Source organism: Lepidochelys kempii, chromosome 3 (assembly GCF_965140285.1).
Source record: "Lepidochelys kempii isolate rLepKem1 chromosome 3, rLepKem1.hap1, whole genome shotgun sequence".
Taxonomy (NCBI): domain Eukaryota; kingdom Metazoa; phylum Chordata; order Testudines; family Cheloniidae; genus Lepidochelys; species Lepidochelys kempii.
In genome coordinates this window covers 127040631-127054107 of record NC_136382.1, presented here as the reverse complement: position 1 = coordinate 127054107, position 13477 = coordinate 127040631, and the positions used below count along the sequence as shown (strand labels likewise).

Sequence of the window (13477 nt, the reverse complement as noted above, 5' to 3'; positions counted from 1 at the left end):
AAAAAAAAAAATTTCTAGAGCAGATCTTTTAGAAAAACTTTCAATCTTGATTTTAAAATGATCAGTGTTGGAGAATCCCCCACAACCGTTCAATGAAGTGAGATCACTAATCAGTGCTAGGGCTTCAGGACAGAAAAAAAATGTTTCAGAATGTTCCTTCCTTTTGTAGTGTTTTGCAGGGAGGTCACTGTATCTAGTGATCCCAGCATATGGGAAAAACTGATCTTCTATAACAACTGCAATCTCAAAATGTAAGCAGAATACTGACTCACTTTTAAAGCAGTAGGGAAGCAAATTCAAAAGTTAGTTATTGTTTCCCTCCTGAGGGTAAGAATGCTCCACGGTCCTTCTCAGAACATCAGGAATCCCCTATTTTTCCCCCACCCTGAGAGATTTTACACCATTGTAAATCCACTGACTTGAATGGCGTAACTCCTGATTTACACCACTGCAGATCTGACTCGGGCCCCTTGTGCTGCGCTAGCTGTCCATGCGGCCAACAGGACTGAACATAGCTCCCACTCTGGTTTTACACCAGTGTTAAGTCAGCTGGGCAGATCTCTTCAAAGCACCTTAGAGCTTGTCTACATGAGGAAAAATGGTCAAGTTTGGCTTTGTTAATGTAACCCCGACAGACCACAGTCATCGGTGGATGAGATCAAACCTGGGACCTCTGGAGCTTAGTGCATGAGCCTCTACAGCATGAGGCAAAAGCCATATGGCTGTTAGCTAAGACTGTAGAGCAGACTCATCAGACGTACTGGAGCATAAGCTTTCATGGGTGCATGCATCTGACGAAGTGGGTCTTCACCCACAAAAGCTTATGCTCCAATACATCTGTTAGTCTATAAGGTGCCACAGGACTCTTTAAAAGAAAAGGAGTACTTGTGGCACCTTAGAGACTAACCAATTTATTTGAGCATGAGCTTTCGTGAGCTACAGCTCACTTCATCAGATGCATACCGCACGGTATGCATCTGATGAAGTGAGCTGTAGCTCACGAAAGCTCATGCTCAAATAAATTGGTTAGTCTCTAAGGTGCCACAAGTACTCCTTTTCTTTTTGCGAATACAGACTAACACGGCTGTTACTCTGAAACAGGACTCTTTGCCACTTTAACAAATATGTTATACACTGTAGCAGAAAGGGTTTAACACCTTTAAAAATGCATTCACTGATTAGAATGTATATGCACAAAGGAGAGAATAGTTGCTTGTATTCATTGCCTTTAAACTCCACCTTCCCCTCCCTTCCCCCCTCCCCCCCAGCTTCGCAGCCCCTCTGACTTATTTGGCTTCTTTAGAGTTGTGTGTCTAGGACCAGCTAAATAGATTCTTATTGTCTTCAACTAAATGGTAAATGTACCCCCCTTCCATCCTATAGTTGCCCACGCAAACAATTACTGACTGTTTTGCTGCCCTTGGCAACTCCCTATTCCACCTGTAGACTAGAGCAAGCTCTGCAAAATGTTAACAAATCACTGCCATAACATCCACATTTTCTTGCAATTCAAAAGTTCAGAAATCAGGAGCATGAATTAACCTTGTCGCTTTTGATTTCCTTATGTAGGTCCTGAAACGACAAGGTTATGACGCAGCCTGCGACGTCTGGAGTTTAGGGATCCTGTTGTACACCATGCTGGCAGGGTAAGTGTGAGATTTCTGGTGCAGGTAGTTCAAAAGTGATTAAAGACATAAACAAGTCATGAATAAATACAAATACAATTTATTCTGAGAGATTAAGCTAATTGCAGCAGACAAAATAAAAAGCCTGGCACTTTCAGAACTGAAAAGTCTGGCACTTTTAGAACTGATTTAGACACTTAGCCTATGTCCCATAGACTGTCAATGAGACTTAAGCTACTAAATGCATACATCACTTAGGATAAAATTTCCAAAAGTGCTTAAGTGTATAATATAGGAATAGTCTATTAAAGAGCCAGATCCTGTTCACCTTATTCATATGAGGAGTTTCATTAATTTCAATTTTAAGGTGTGTTCTATTCAGGTTCCTGTACTGTGCTCATCACTGTGGTATCTGAGCACCTATGAAAAGGAGAAAAGTTGTGTTTCAGGTGCAATTTGAAAGATAGATGGAGGCTCCAAGATGCAGACAGAATAGGAATTTTGCTTCTGATGGCAAGAGTTACAAAGGAAAAGGCTCTCCTACCAGCAATAAGATTGTAAAAAGGGACAAACTAGCAAAAGGAGTGGGTGCTTGGGGAGCTGGGACCTAGAAAGGGAAAGGAGGTATAGATGTAGTGGCTGAAGTTAAAGACAGACATAAGATGGCTCAGAGGAAGAAAGTAGATTGAAAGGAGTAGAAAGGGCTGAGAATGAAGAGTTGGTTTGAGTGTGAAAGTCATAGAACACAAACCAGAAACAAAAATTGTCAAACTCCTTGCAAACTAAAAATGTCAAGTTTCGTACAGCTCTAGTAGAGGAATGGCTGGCTGGCTGGCCAAGGCAGAGAGTACATGCACATTTGTCATATCTAATCATTGGTTGAATCTTTGCAATGTCCTTTAAAACACATAGACCAGATACTTGCTAGTTCAGCAGTGGAGAAGAACTTTAATTCCCTCCTCAGATTGTATGGAAAACACATACTCTGAGTCCATCTCTGTCACTCACATTTTGCCTCATCCATTACAAAAAAGATGCCAGCACTTCCAATACTAGCTATTTAGTGGTGATCAGAATTGTTCAGAAACTGTGTTAGGTATGTTAGACACTTCAGGAATAATGTGCAGAGCCTGTCTGGCCTGCGCTGCAAATCAAGTCAGTTTCTGCTCTGAACTAAAGCAATGTCTTACAATTCCTTACTTCACTGTGGTCTCTGAAAAAGGCAGTCTCTGTTTAGCTAATACCACAGATTTACAGCGTATATGGCAAGAGGAGATAAGGACTTTAAAGACTGACACATTATCTGAGATCAGTTTATCTTACCAGTTAGATTAATTAACTGGATTTTTTAAAATGTAATCCTTAAAAGAAAATTTGAATTCCCATCAGACAAACCTCCTATGGCCCTGCCATTGGGCCAAGAGCTTGCCCTCGGAGCTGGGGAGGAGCAATAGCATGCAGTCCCCCCACCTGAAAAACCCTCTCCCAGGAGCCTTTGTTATAGTTTTGAGCCTGAGTTTGTTGGGCACGCAGGAGATTCTCCTTCATAAATTGTCCCACCTGTTCAAGATTTGTACATTTGTAGGACCTGCTGTAACATGGTTTGAGACCATGACTACTGCTTTTCCCTGGCATCTTTTAAGGAGGTCCAGGATTCCTCAAGGCTGTTAGCCATATAAAAGTTCAAAAGGTGAGAAGCCTGTTGAGATCTGGGGCACCTCTTCTACTCCAAAGAGGAGATAGCTGAGGGGTGGGGAGACAGGCTTTTCCATAACCTTATCACAGGTGATTTGTTTCCACAATCTTTATTATGACAACTAAAGAAGACCTGAAAGGTGGACTTTTGAATGTTTTTTTTAAAAAAGGTGCTTGTTTTCCTGCTTTCTTCGTCTCAGACATACCAGAGCTTTTACATCCTGCCTCTTATGTCATAATTCCACTACTTTGCCAATCACCCTGGCTCTAAGGTAGACTAGACCTGAATTTTTAAGGTTAAAAAAAAAGTGGGGGTGGGAAGCAAAATAACATATGCTTTAAAAAAAAAATCAGAAAGAAACCAGAGGAAAACAAAAGTGCATTTCTTTTTTCTTTGCAGGACAATTTCAAGGGGATGGTACAGCATTTGTCCTTGAGAAACTCTCACCATAGCTGAATAAAAATTAAGGGCTTGTTTCTGCAGTCTTTACTTAGATTAAATGCCTAATGATTTTAGTGGGAGCTAGGGCTGCAGAATCAGGCCCTAAAATTGTACACCTAAAAATCTGCAGTACATAAAGATACATCTTTTTACAGTAAACGTGATGTTTGTTTCACAGATTCACCCCTTTTGCAAATGGACCAGATGACACCCCAGAAGAGATACTGGCCAGGATTGGCAGCGGGAAGTATGCACTTGCAGGAGGAAACTGGGATTCAGTGTCCGATGCTGCCAAGGTCAGCAGAGGAGTCATGTTTTTATCCTGCTTTCCAAAAAGGGGTCATTCTGCAAGACTAAGGTTCTTTTAAGCAAGAGGAGGTGAAAGCAGCAGCTGTATTAGTTCCATCAATTCTATTTTAATGAGAACTATGTCAAAATGGTTCTGGGTGACTTATGAATTTGTGTCGCCTATTTCAGGAATGTAAGACATAATGCAGCATCATAACGCAAATAAGTGAAATTTAATATCTAAGTCCAACAAAAAATCCTTTTCAATTTGGTTGAACTTTTCAAAATATAGAGGGCAGCCCAAAACTGCAAGTGTCCGGGTTAACTGTGGATCACTGTGTGACCCCCCGGAGGTAAACCCTTTAAAAGGCAACCCATAAATAAATATTTTAACATGCACTTAGGTATGTTTGTTGTTATGGTTTTGTATTATTACTAATACTTTTCATTCAAGTATCTCAGTTGACTTTACAGATATTAATTTCTCTCTCACAGTCTTGTGAGGAAGGTAAATATCCTTGTACCAGTTTTACAAATGAGAAAAGTGCAGCACAAATTGATTATGCCAAAATTTTCAGAAATGGCCACTCATTTTGGGTACCCAAATTTGTGATACCTTGGGCCTGGTTTTCAGAGGTGCTGAGCACCCACAGCTCCACTTGACTTCATCTGAAGTGGTGGGCACTCAGCCCCCAGCCCTTTTAAGAATCAGGCCCAAGGTGTGTCTCAAATGGGCCCCCATACCTCCAAGTATTGGTCACTTCTATACATTTTGACCAAAGTGACTTACCCAAAGTCACAAAAGTAGTCTGTGGAAGAGCTGGGATTAGGACAAACCTGTCCTAAATTCTAACCACAGGACCATCTTCATTTCTCTTGTATTCTTTAGAGTTTAAGGCCAGAAGGGACCATTAGATCATCTAATTTGACCTCCTGTATATTACTGGCCATAGAATTTCACCTAGTTACCTCTCTATTGAACCAAATAACTTGTGCTTGACTGAAGCCTATCCTTCTAGCCTTGATTTGAACATGTTAAGAGATGGAGAATCCACCACTTCCCTTGGTAGTTTGTTCCAATGGTTAATCACCCTTAAATTGTTAAAAACGTGTGCCTTATTTCCAATTTGAATTTTTCTGGTTTATGTTTCTAGTCATTGGTGGTCCTTATGCCTTTCTCCACTAAATTAAAGAGCTTTTTAGTACCTAGTATTTTCTCTCCATGGAGGTACTTACTGTGACAAAGTTCCTCCTCTGCCTTGGTGGGTCCTGCACTTATTGGTGGATTTGTTCGCTTCAGAGGTTCACAGCAGCCCTCAGTTTGGCCACTTTTGCTAGTGGCTCAAACCTGCCGTTCACTCAGCTAACCTCATCGCTGGCCAGCTTAGGGAAACGGAAGGAGAACAATCCCTGCAGTCTCTGCTGATTCACCTAGTGGGTTGGGGGACAGGCCAGGGACCTTCCCCTCTGGTGGAACCCACAGTCCAGGACCACTCCTCTTGTATCCAATAAGGGATTGGGGGAAACCCAGGCCCACCCCCTACTCCAGGTTCCAGCCCAGGGCCCTGTGGATTGCAGCTGTCTACAGTGTTTCTTGTAAAAGCTGCATGACAGCTACAACTCCCTGGCTACTTCCCCACAGCCTCCTCCCAACACCTTCTTTATCCTCACCACAGGACCTTCTTCCTGATGCCAGATAGTGTTTGTACTCCTCAGTCCTCTAGCAGCACGCCCTCTCACTCTTAGCTCCTTGCACACCCCTCACTGATTGAAGTGAGGTCCTTTTTCAACCAGATGGCCTGATTAGCCTTCCTGTCTTAATTGCTTCTAGCAGCTTCTTAATTGGCTCCAGGTGTCCTAATTAGCCTGCCTGCCTTAATTGGTTCCAGCAAGTTCCTGATTGTTCTGGAACCACCCCTGTTACCTTACCCAGGGAAAAGGGACCTGCTTAATCTGGAGCTAATATATCTGCCTTCTATCACTCTCCTGTAGCCATCTGGCCTGACCTTGTCACATATACCGCTCCCCTCTGCTCAACACTACAGGGTTGGGCAACTTCAGACATCAGGCAGTGTACCCGAGACAAGCCATCTGCATTGCTATGGTGGCTTCCAGCCCAGTATTGTATGATTAATTGAAAAGGTTGTAGGGACAGGAACCATCTGGTCACCCTTGCGTTCTTCTCTTTATTTCGCTGCACCCACTGGAGGGATGCATGGTTGGTCACAAGGGTAAACCAGCAGGTAATAACATAGTGTTTCCATGGCCCATTTCACAGCAAGGCACTCTCTCTCAACCACAGCATACTTCTGCTCTCTTGGGAAGAGTTTCCTGCTGAGGTAGAGGATCCAGTGTTCTTCGTCTCCAACCATCTGCGATAGGACATCTCCCAATCCTACTTCAGATGCATCTGTCTGTAAAATGAATTCTTTGTTGAAGTCTGGGGCTATAAGCACAGGGTTACTGCAGAGGGCTGTCCGTAGATCCGTGAATGCTTTCTCTGCGGCATCTGTCCACTTCACCATGTCTGGACCCCGGGCTTTTATCAGGTCGGTCAGGGGACTTGCTCTGGTGGCAAAATGGGGAATAAATCACTGGTAGTACCCCACCACACCCAGGAATGCCCGGACTTGCTTTTTCTGATTTGGCCAGGGACAATTTTGGATAGCCTCCAGTTTGTTTAGTTGGGGCTTCACCATGCCCCTTCCTACAATGTAGCCAAGGTATTCACCCTGTAGAACACTTGGCTGGGTTGGCTGTGAGGCCGGCCCATCTTAGCGTGTCCAGTACCGCTTCCACCTTTTCCAAGTGGGTCTCCCAGTCGGGGGTGTGAATAATCACATCATCCAGGTATGCAGCTGCATAACTGTAGGGGGCCGCAGGAGCTTGTCCATAAGACACTGGAAGGTGGCAGGTGCCCCATGCAGTCCAAAAGGAAGAACAGTATATTGAAACAGACCCTCTGGTGTAGAGAATGCCGTCTTTTCTTCTGCATCTTTGGCAAGGGGAATCTGCCAGTATCCCTTTGTTAAATCAAGGGTGGTCAAAAATCAGGCATTGCCCAAGTGGTCAACTAACTCATCAATGCAGGGTATGGGGTATGCATCAAAACCTAGTGGTGCCATCAGGTTTGGGCACCAACACAATCGGGCTCGACCATTGACTGTGGGACTCTTCGATGACTCCCAGTTCCAACATCCTTTTTACCTCTGCCTTGATCTCCTCCCTTTTTGCCGCTGGGACCCGGTAGGGGCTTAAAGTTACCTTTGCCCCAGGATCTGTGATAATGTGGTGATATGCTTTGGTGCTCTGGCCTGGTTTGGTTGAAAACACGTCCTCGTACCAGTTGATCATCTCAGTTACCTCCTTCTTCTGGTTCGGTATCAGATCAGGGGATATCCTGATCTGTTCATGTAGGTTATTTCCCTGGATCAGGGCCTCTTGGGCCACTACACATGCCTCTCACTGTTGCCAAGATTTCAAGAAGTTAATGTGATAAATCTGTTCTTGTTTCCGGCTGCCGCACCTTGTAGGTTACTTCCCCCACGGGTTCAACCACCTCATAGGGCCTCTGTCATTGGGCCAAAAGCTTGCTTTCTGCCATGGGTACCAACACCATCATGCGATGCCCTGGTTGGAACTGTCAGACTTCTGCCTGGTGATTGTAATGGGTTTGCTGGGTCTCCTGCAGCTTTTACAAATGTTCCCATACAATGGGGTGACCCGGGCTATCCAGTCTCGCATCTGCAATACATGTTCAGTTATATTTCTCCCCTCATTGGGTTCCTCTTCCCAGATCTCTTTGGCGATATCTAGTATGCCACGGGGTGGCACCCATATAATAACTCAAAGGGGGAAAATTCAGTTGAGGCCTGAGGTACCTCCCGGTATCTGTGCAGGCCAATTGTCAAATGATGTTTTAATAGGATGTCCAAGTTTCATATTAATGTGTTCAGATGGGCTCTTAGGTGCTTAAATGTCAGTATGAAATTTGGTTTTACTTCTGAAAGTTACAAGGGACTATAAAGGCTTGGATGCACTGCACTGTCTATTTAAATACTGCTGATGAAGCTACCATGAGTAAGGGGAAAATCTAAGTAAAAATATTTCCAATCAGACTCTGAAAACCTCAATTGACGGTTTTTACATTTCTCCCCGCACCCCCTTTTCCTTCTCCTTCAACCGCAGGATATTGTGTCCAAGATGCTTCATGTAGATCCTCATCAGCGCCTAACAGCAGTCCAAGTGCTAAGACACCCATGGATAGTGAACAGGGAATATCTATCTCAAAATCAACTCAGCAGACAGGATGTTCACCTGGTGAAGGTACACAGCATCTTTTTCCTGAGAACTGTAACTTCCTGAGTAACAGTGAAAAGATAGGATTTGCATTAGCAACTTGGAGATACAGGAAATTAGGGGGTTATTTTCAAATGAGCCCAAGATAAATATAGTATTACATTAAATGTAAAGCTTTTACACACATCATCATCTACTAGTTGTTATAACTTCCTTCTGCGTTGTAATGAACTAGCTCAAGTGTGTGTGTGTGTACACGTGTACCAGTACCCCTTGTGGGGTGGAATTGGAACCAGTCTGCCAGGGCCTATACTACTAACAGCTACTGGAGAGTCTCCTTTCACTTGGTGGTAGGAACTAGGAAAGGGAGGGGAGTAATGAAAGAACTTATTTTAAGCCAAGAATTTCTCTTATTTTACAGGGTGCAATGGCAGCCACATACTTTGCTTTAAACAGAACACCTCAGGCACCAAGACTGGAGCCTGTATTGTCCTCCAATCTGGCTCAGAGGAGGGGCATGAAAAGACTTACCTCAACAAGGTTATAGCAGACCCCAAAAATGCCTCACTGAAACCCACAGTTTGTTATTCAAGAGGTTCATCTTTATTACTCAGTTAACAGAACTTTGGACAACTTGCACATGAAGTCACCAGAATCAGCAGAAGTCCAGCATAAAGGCAAAGTTATCCTTTACTGTTTTATATTTTACATTCAGGCCAGAATCCTGAATCAGCAACTTCTCCAAGATGTGCCAATTGCCCTATTTCCTTATTGATTTAAAGCCAAATAAAATAGATTCCCTCCCAACCCCAAGTACTATTTTCGAATCCTTAAGATGTGCCGAGATCACTTTTTTAAAGCACTTTTCACAGTGAAAGCAAGCAGTTTGGTTTAAAAGTTTTCAACTATGCCAGCATCTGCATCATGGTGAATTGGCTCAACCAGTCAGCAGTATACATCTACTGATCATCAACTGCACTGAAGCCCGTCTCAAAGGAACTGAAGGTTGGGGAGACATGATGCCAAATACGAGACTTATAAAAAATGCTGTACAAAGTGAAGAAGAAAGAGCTGTCGCTGATCAACACTTCTTCTGATTCTGAGAAATCTTGTGAACTCTTCCACTCTCATCTGATGTTGAATAAGGTATGGAACAGTGACAGTCCCTTTAAGAGCAGATGTCACGAGCCCTAATATATCAAGGTTTGGCAGAGAACTCTTGGAACTGCAGTCTCCAAAAGGGATTGTTAGGTCTTATGTGAATGAGGAGGTCAGATGTCTGACCAAGACTATATGAGTAGGAGCCTGTGGCTCAGAGAGAAGGTATTCCCTAGGTTTGACTTCTCCATAGTAGCTGGCTTGACAAAACAAGCTGAGGATGGCTGGTGGAACAGATCCAGGAAAAGACCTGGGACAGACCTACAGACAGCACACAGAAAGACCCCAAGGAGGGTTATTGACAGAAGGAAGTCACTTGGACAAGATTGTGGAGGGGGGTGTTAAAGTCAGTTGAAACTCACAGTTAGGGTGGCCAGACTTGATCTTCCAGGAAGGGTTGCAGGAAGTTCCCCTTTTTATAACTGTGCCAACCAGACTAGTGGATTGTTGAGCCCAGGAGGGGCTAAATGGACTGTCATTCTTGTTCCCCCAGGCCTTTTCCACCAACCCTCCTCAGTTTGTTTGCACAGGCCTGCTACTCTGGAGAGATCAACCCTATCTCCATCAACTTCCTGCCCCCTCCACTGCCTTCCTTATATAATCTTGGCTTGTCACCTGACACACACTCCCATAGATGCGTGACACTCAACAGTTCCTCCCTGGGAAATGTACTCTCCAGGTTCCCTGCTTTTAAAGGGCCAAACCTTCTATTATGCCTGGGCTCACAGTACTTTCTCCTAAAGGAGCCACCTGAGTCTTACAAGGTATTTAAATAATAATGTTATTATTAATAATAATAAAGGATACTGTCCTATTGAAATAAAAATCAATAGGACATACTCTGCTATCTGGGTTTTCCAGGTGTGGGAAAAGAACTTCACCGGAAAAGTCTTAGGAATTGCAAAAGATGATTTGTTTTACTGATTTCAAAAGAAAATGGGCAAGGTTTGTATTGCTGGACTTAAGACTTTTTTTATTCCCTTTCTTATCCATGTTGGCTCTTGATGGTCACAAGTTGGCCAGGGTTGTTATTTATAGTGCTTTTCTTAATTTGTTTTTCAAGTGAATTTCATCACCTCACAGGCTTTGCAGAAGCAGACAATATACTATGTTGGCTTTTATTTTCTGTTGCAAAAGGTTAAAAGAAAAAAATGTGAACATGGAGCTTTGTATCCTAGAAGTGGTGTTTATTATGCTGTGCATCTCGATACTCAACTGGAATCAGCAGATTCAGACTCTTCGCAGCAGTATGTCCAGGGGAACAAGGAGTTGCATTAACTACAGCAATGCACTTTCTAGGATTACATTTTCCAGTGTTGCTCTGAATTGTTTGTATTAGTCGATTTTAAAATTTATAATTAATCTTAATAATTTAAACCAATATTTAATGTTCTGTTTTATGTGCTGTGCACACGGGACTGCATCAAAGCAGCTCTCCTTTAAACTGTATTTTTTTTTTAAGAATAAAACAATGCTGTGAAACATCACAAGGTGAATGAATTGGCTCAAATTTGTGTCCTTGTTCATGTGTATATAATATATAAATACATATGGCCCTGACTCTCTGGTCTGGCCAAGCTCTGCTTGGGACAGGACTGGGCATATAGGTTTTATGCCACCTTTATGGTCCCCTTATTAGAAGTCAGAGTAGCCCCAACCACCCAGCTGTTAGCCTCAAGAGGATAGTCCAGCAGTTGGGGATCATGAGGCCATAAGGATGCCCTGGTGACACACTCTTTTCTCTGGGAATGCCTCCTAGAATAGGCATATGAAGGGGAGGGGGGTGCAGAGTCACTTTAGCAGCTGTACACCACCCAGGGATTTTGCATACATGTGGGAAATATGAGGGGACTGATCTGCTGGGTCTCCACCTGCTTGAGTAGACTCAAGAAGGCAGCCCTACATGTGCAAATGTATTGTGTATGAAGAGACTGAGTATATTGTATACAGTTTGTCTCCCCTAATATTTCCTGTTGATCATGCAGTGGGGTAATTTTCCTCTCTATTCAGACTAAATTGAAACAGCAGTTTTTAAAATCCCATCCCCTTTTGACATTTGGTTTTTTAAATCGTAACACTGCAGTGGGCCTTCCCTACTGCTTTATATGAGCCCTGCTTTGGGTACTACTTAGGGGTGTGATTCTGATCTCAAAATACATGAGAATAGTTCTCTAACCCACAAATTACCCCAGGCTACATGTGCAAAGAATGAAAGAATAAATGTTAGCTTGCACTAATTATTTTGCTTTATAAACTTAGAAATTGTGTTTAATGATGTTTGCCTATTAGGGTCTGTGTATCCAAAAATACATAAATCCCATTTTCTCCAGGCTAATGCAGTCAGTATTTGAAGTGATAGTAGAGGAGCTTTCTCATCAATATAATGAGCCTTTAAAGTAGTCTCAGGTAAAGTGGCAGTTCCCACTATCACTAATAGAGCTACTTTTTTGCCAGTGTTTTCCTTACAAACTCCTAACTACAGAGTTGTATAGCTTGGCAGTAAGCACTTGCTCTTTCTAGGAGGAAATTTAGTATAGAATGGCTTAGCTTAATTTTTTTTTAAACCCTAATGGAGGTTTATTAATGGGCATGTAAAAAACCCATTATTTTAGTGGGTTTAGATGTTTTTTGCACTCCTATAAATCTAAAATCATTCAAGTTTACAAGATCCTTGATCACAATGGTCCCTTCTGGCCTTGGAATCTATACCATACTACAGGCTGTTCGTCTGCACAGTGGTCTAGTGCCTTTGCATATTTAAGAATAGAGTTTTCAGAAATGGAGTGAGGTAAACAGTGGTGTCCCCCAAGGGTCTGTACTGAGCCCAGTCCTATTTAACTTAGTCATAAATGATCTGGAAAAGGCTGTAAACAGTGAGGTGGCAAAACTACTCAAGATAGTTAAGTCCCAGACAGACTGGGAAGAGCTACAAAAGGATCTGTCAAAATTGGGTGACTGGGCAACAAAATGGCAGATGAAATTCAATGTTGATAAATGCACAGTAGTGCACATTGGAAAACATAATCCCACCTATACATATAAAATGATGGTCTAAATTATCTGTTACCACTCAAGAAAGATCTTGGAGCCATTGTGGATAGTTCTCTGAAAACATCCACTCAGTGTGCAGCAGCAATCAAAAAAGCTAACAGAATGTTGGGAATCATTAAGAAGGGGATAGATAATAAGACCGAAAATATCATATTGCCTCTATAAAAATCCATGGTATGACCACATCTTGAATACTGTGTGAAGATGTGGTCACCCTATCTCAAAAAAGATGCATTGACTTGGAAAAGGTTCAGAAAAGGGCAACAAAAATGATTAGGGGTATGGAATGGCTGCCGTATGAGGAGAGATTGGAAAAGAGATTACTAAGGGGGAACATGATTGAGGTCTATAAAATCATGACTGGTGTGGAGAAAGTAAATAAGGAATTGTTATTTACTCCTTTTCATAACACAAGAACCAGGGGCCAGCAAATGAAATTAATAGGCATCAGGTTTAAAACAAACAAACAAACATTTTTTCTACACAAAGCTCAGTCAACCTGTGGAACTCCTTGCCAGAAGATGTTGTGAAGGCCAGACCATAACAGGGTTCAAAAAAAGAACTAGATAAATTCATGGAAGACAGGTCCATCAATGGCTATTAGCCAGGATAGGCAGGGATGGTGTCCCTAGCCTCTGTTTGCCAAAAACTGTGAATGGGGATGGATCACTTGATGATTACCTGTTCTGTTTATTCCCTCTGGAGCACCTGGCATTGGCTGCTCTAGAAAGACAGGATACTGGGCTAGATGGACTTTTGGTCTAACCCAGTATAGCCATTCTTAAATGCCTGAGCCATACAAGTGTATAAAGAAATTACAGGGCAATGTATACTTATGCACAGTACAATGTATCTATTATAGGCCCAGTCTGTTACAGTGCTGAGCAACTTCAGCTGTCATTCAGCTCAGCACTTCCCT

At 42.6% G+C, this 13477-nt stretch overlaps 1 protein-coding gene across 7 annotated transcripts in view; it reads left to right on the top strand.

The window, feature by feature from the left end:
- The window catches only part of RPS6KA2 (ribosomal protein S6 kinase A2), a 476226-nt gene extending 465236 nt beyond the window's left edge, over positions 1-10990 (top strand). For 6 of the 7 annotated variants that reach the window (XM_073337900.1, XM_073337901.2, XM_073337903.2 and 3 more), the window contains 4 exons: positions 1570-1646; positions 3941-4058; positions 8239-8376; positions 8771-10990. In XM_073337900.1, the coding sequence (XP_073194001.1) occupies positions 1570-1646; positions 3941-4058; positions 8239-8376; positions 8771-8896 (459 nt within the window). In that variant the 3' untranslated portion in view covers positions 8897-10990. The remainder of the gene's footprint in view (positions 1-1569; positions 1647-3940; positions 4059-8238; positions 8377-8770) is intronic. The other variant, XR_012158128.1, reaches the window with a different exon arrangement.
- The last annotated feature ends 2487 nt before the right edge of the window (positions 10991-13477 follow it).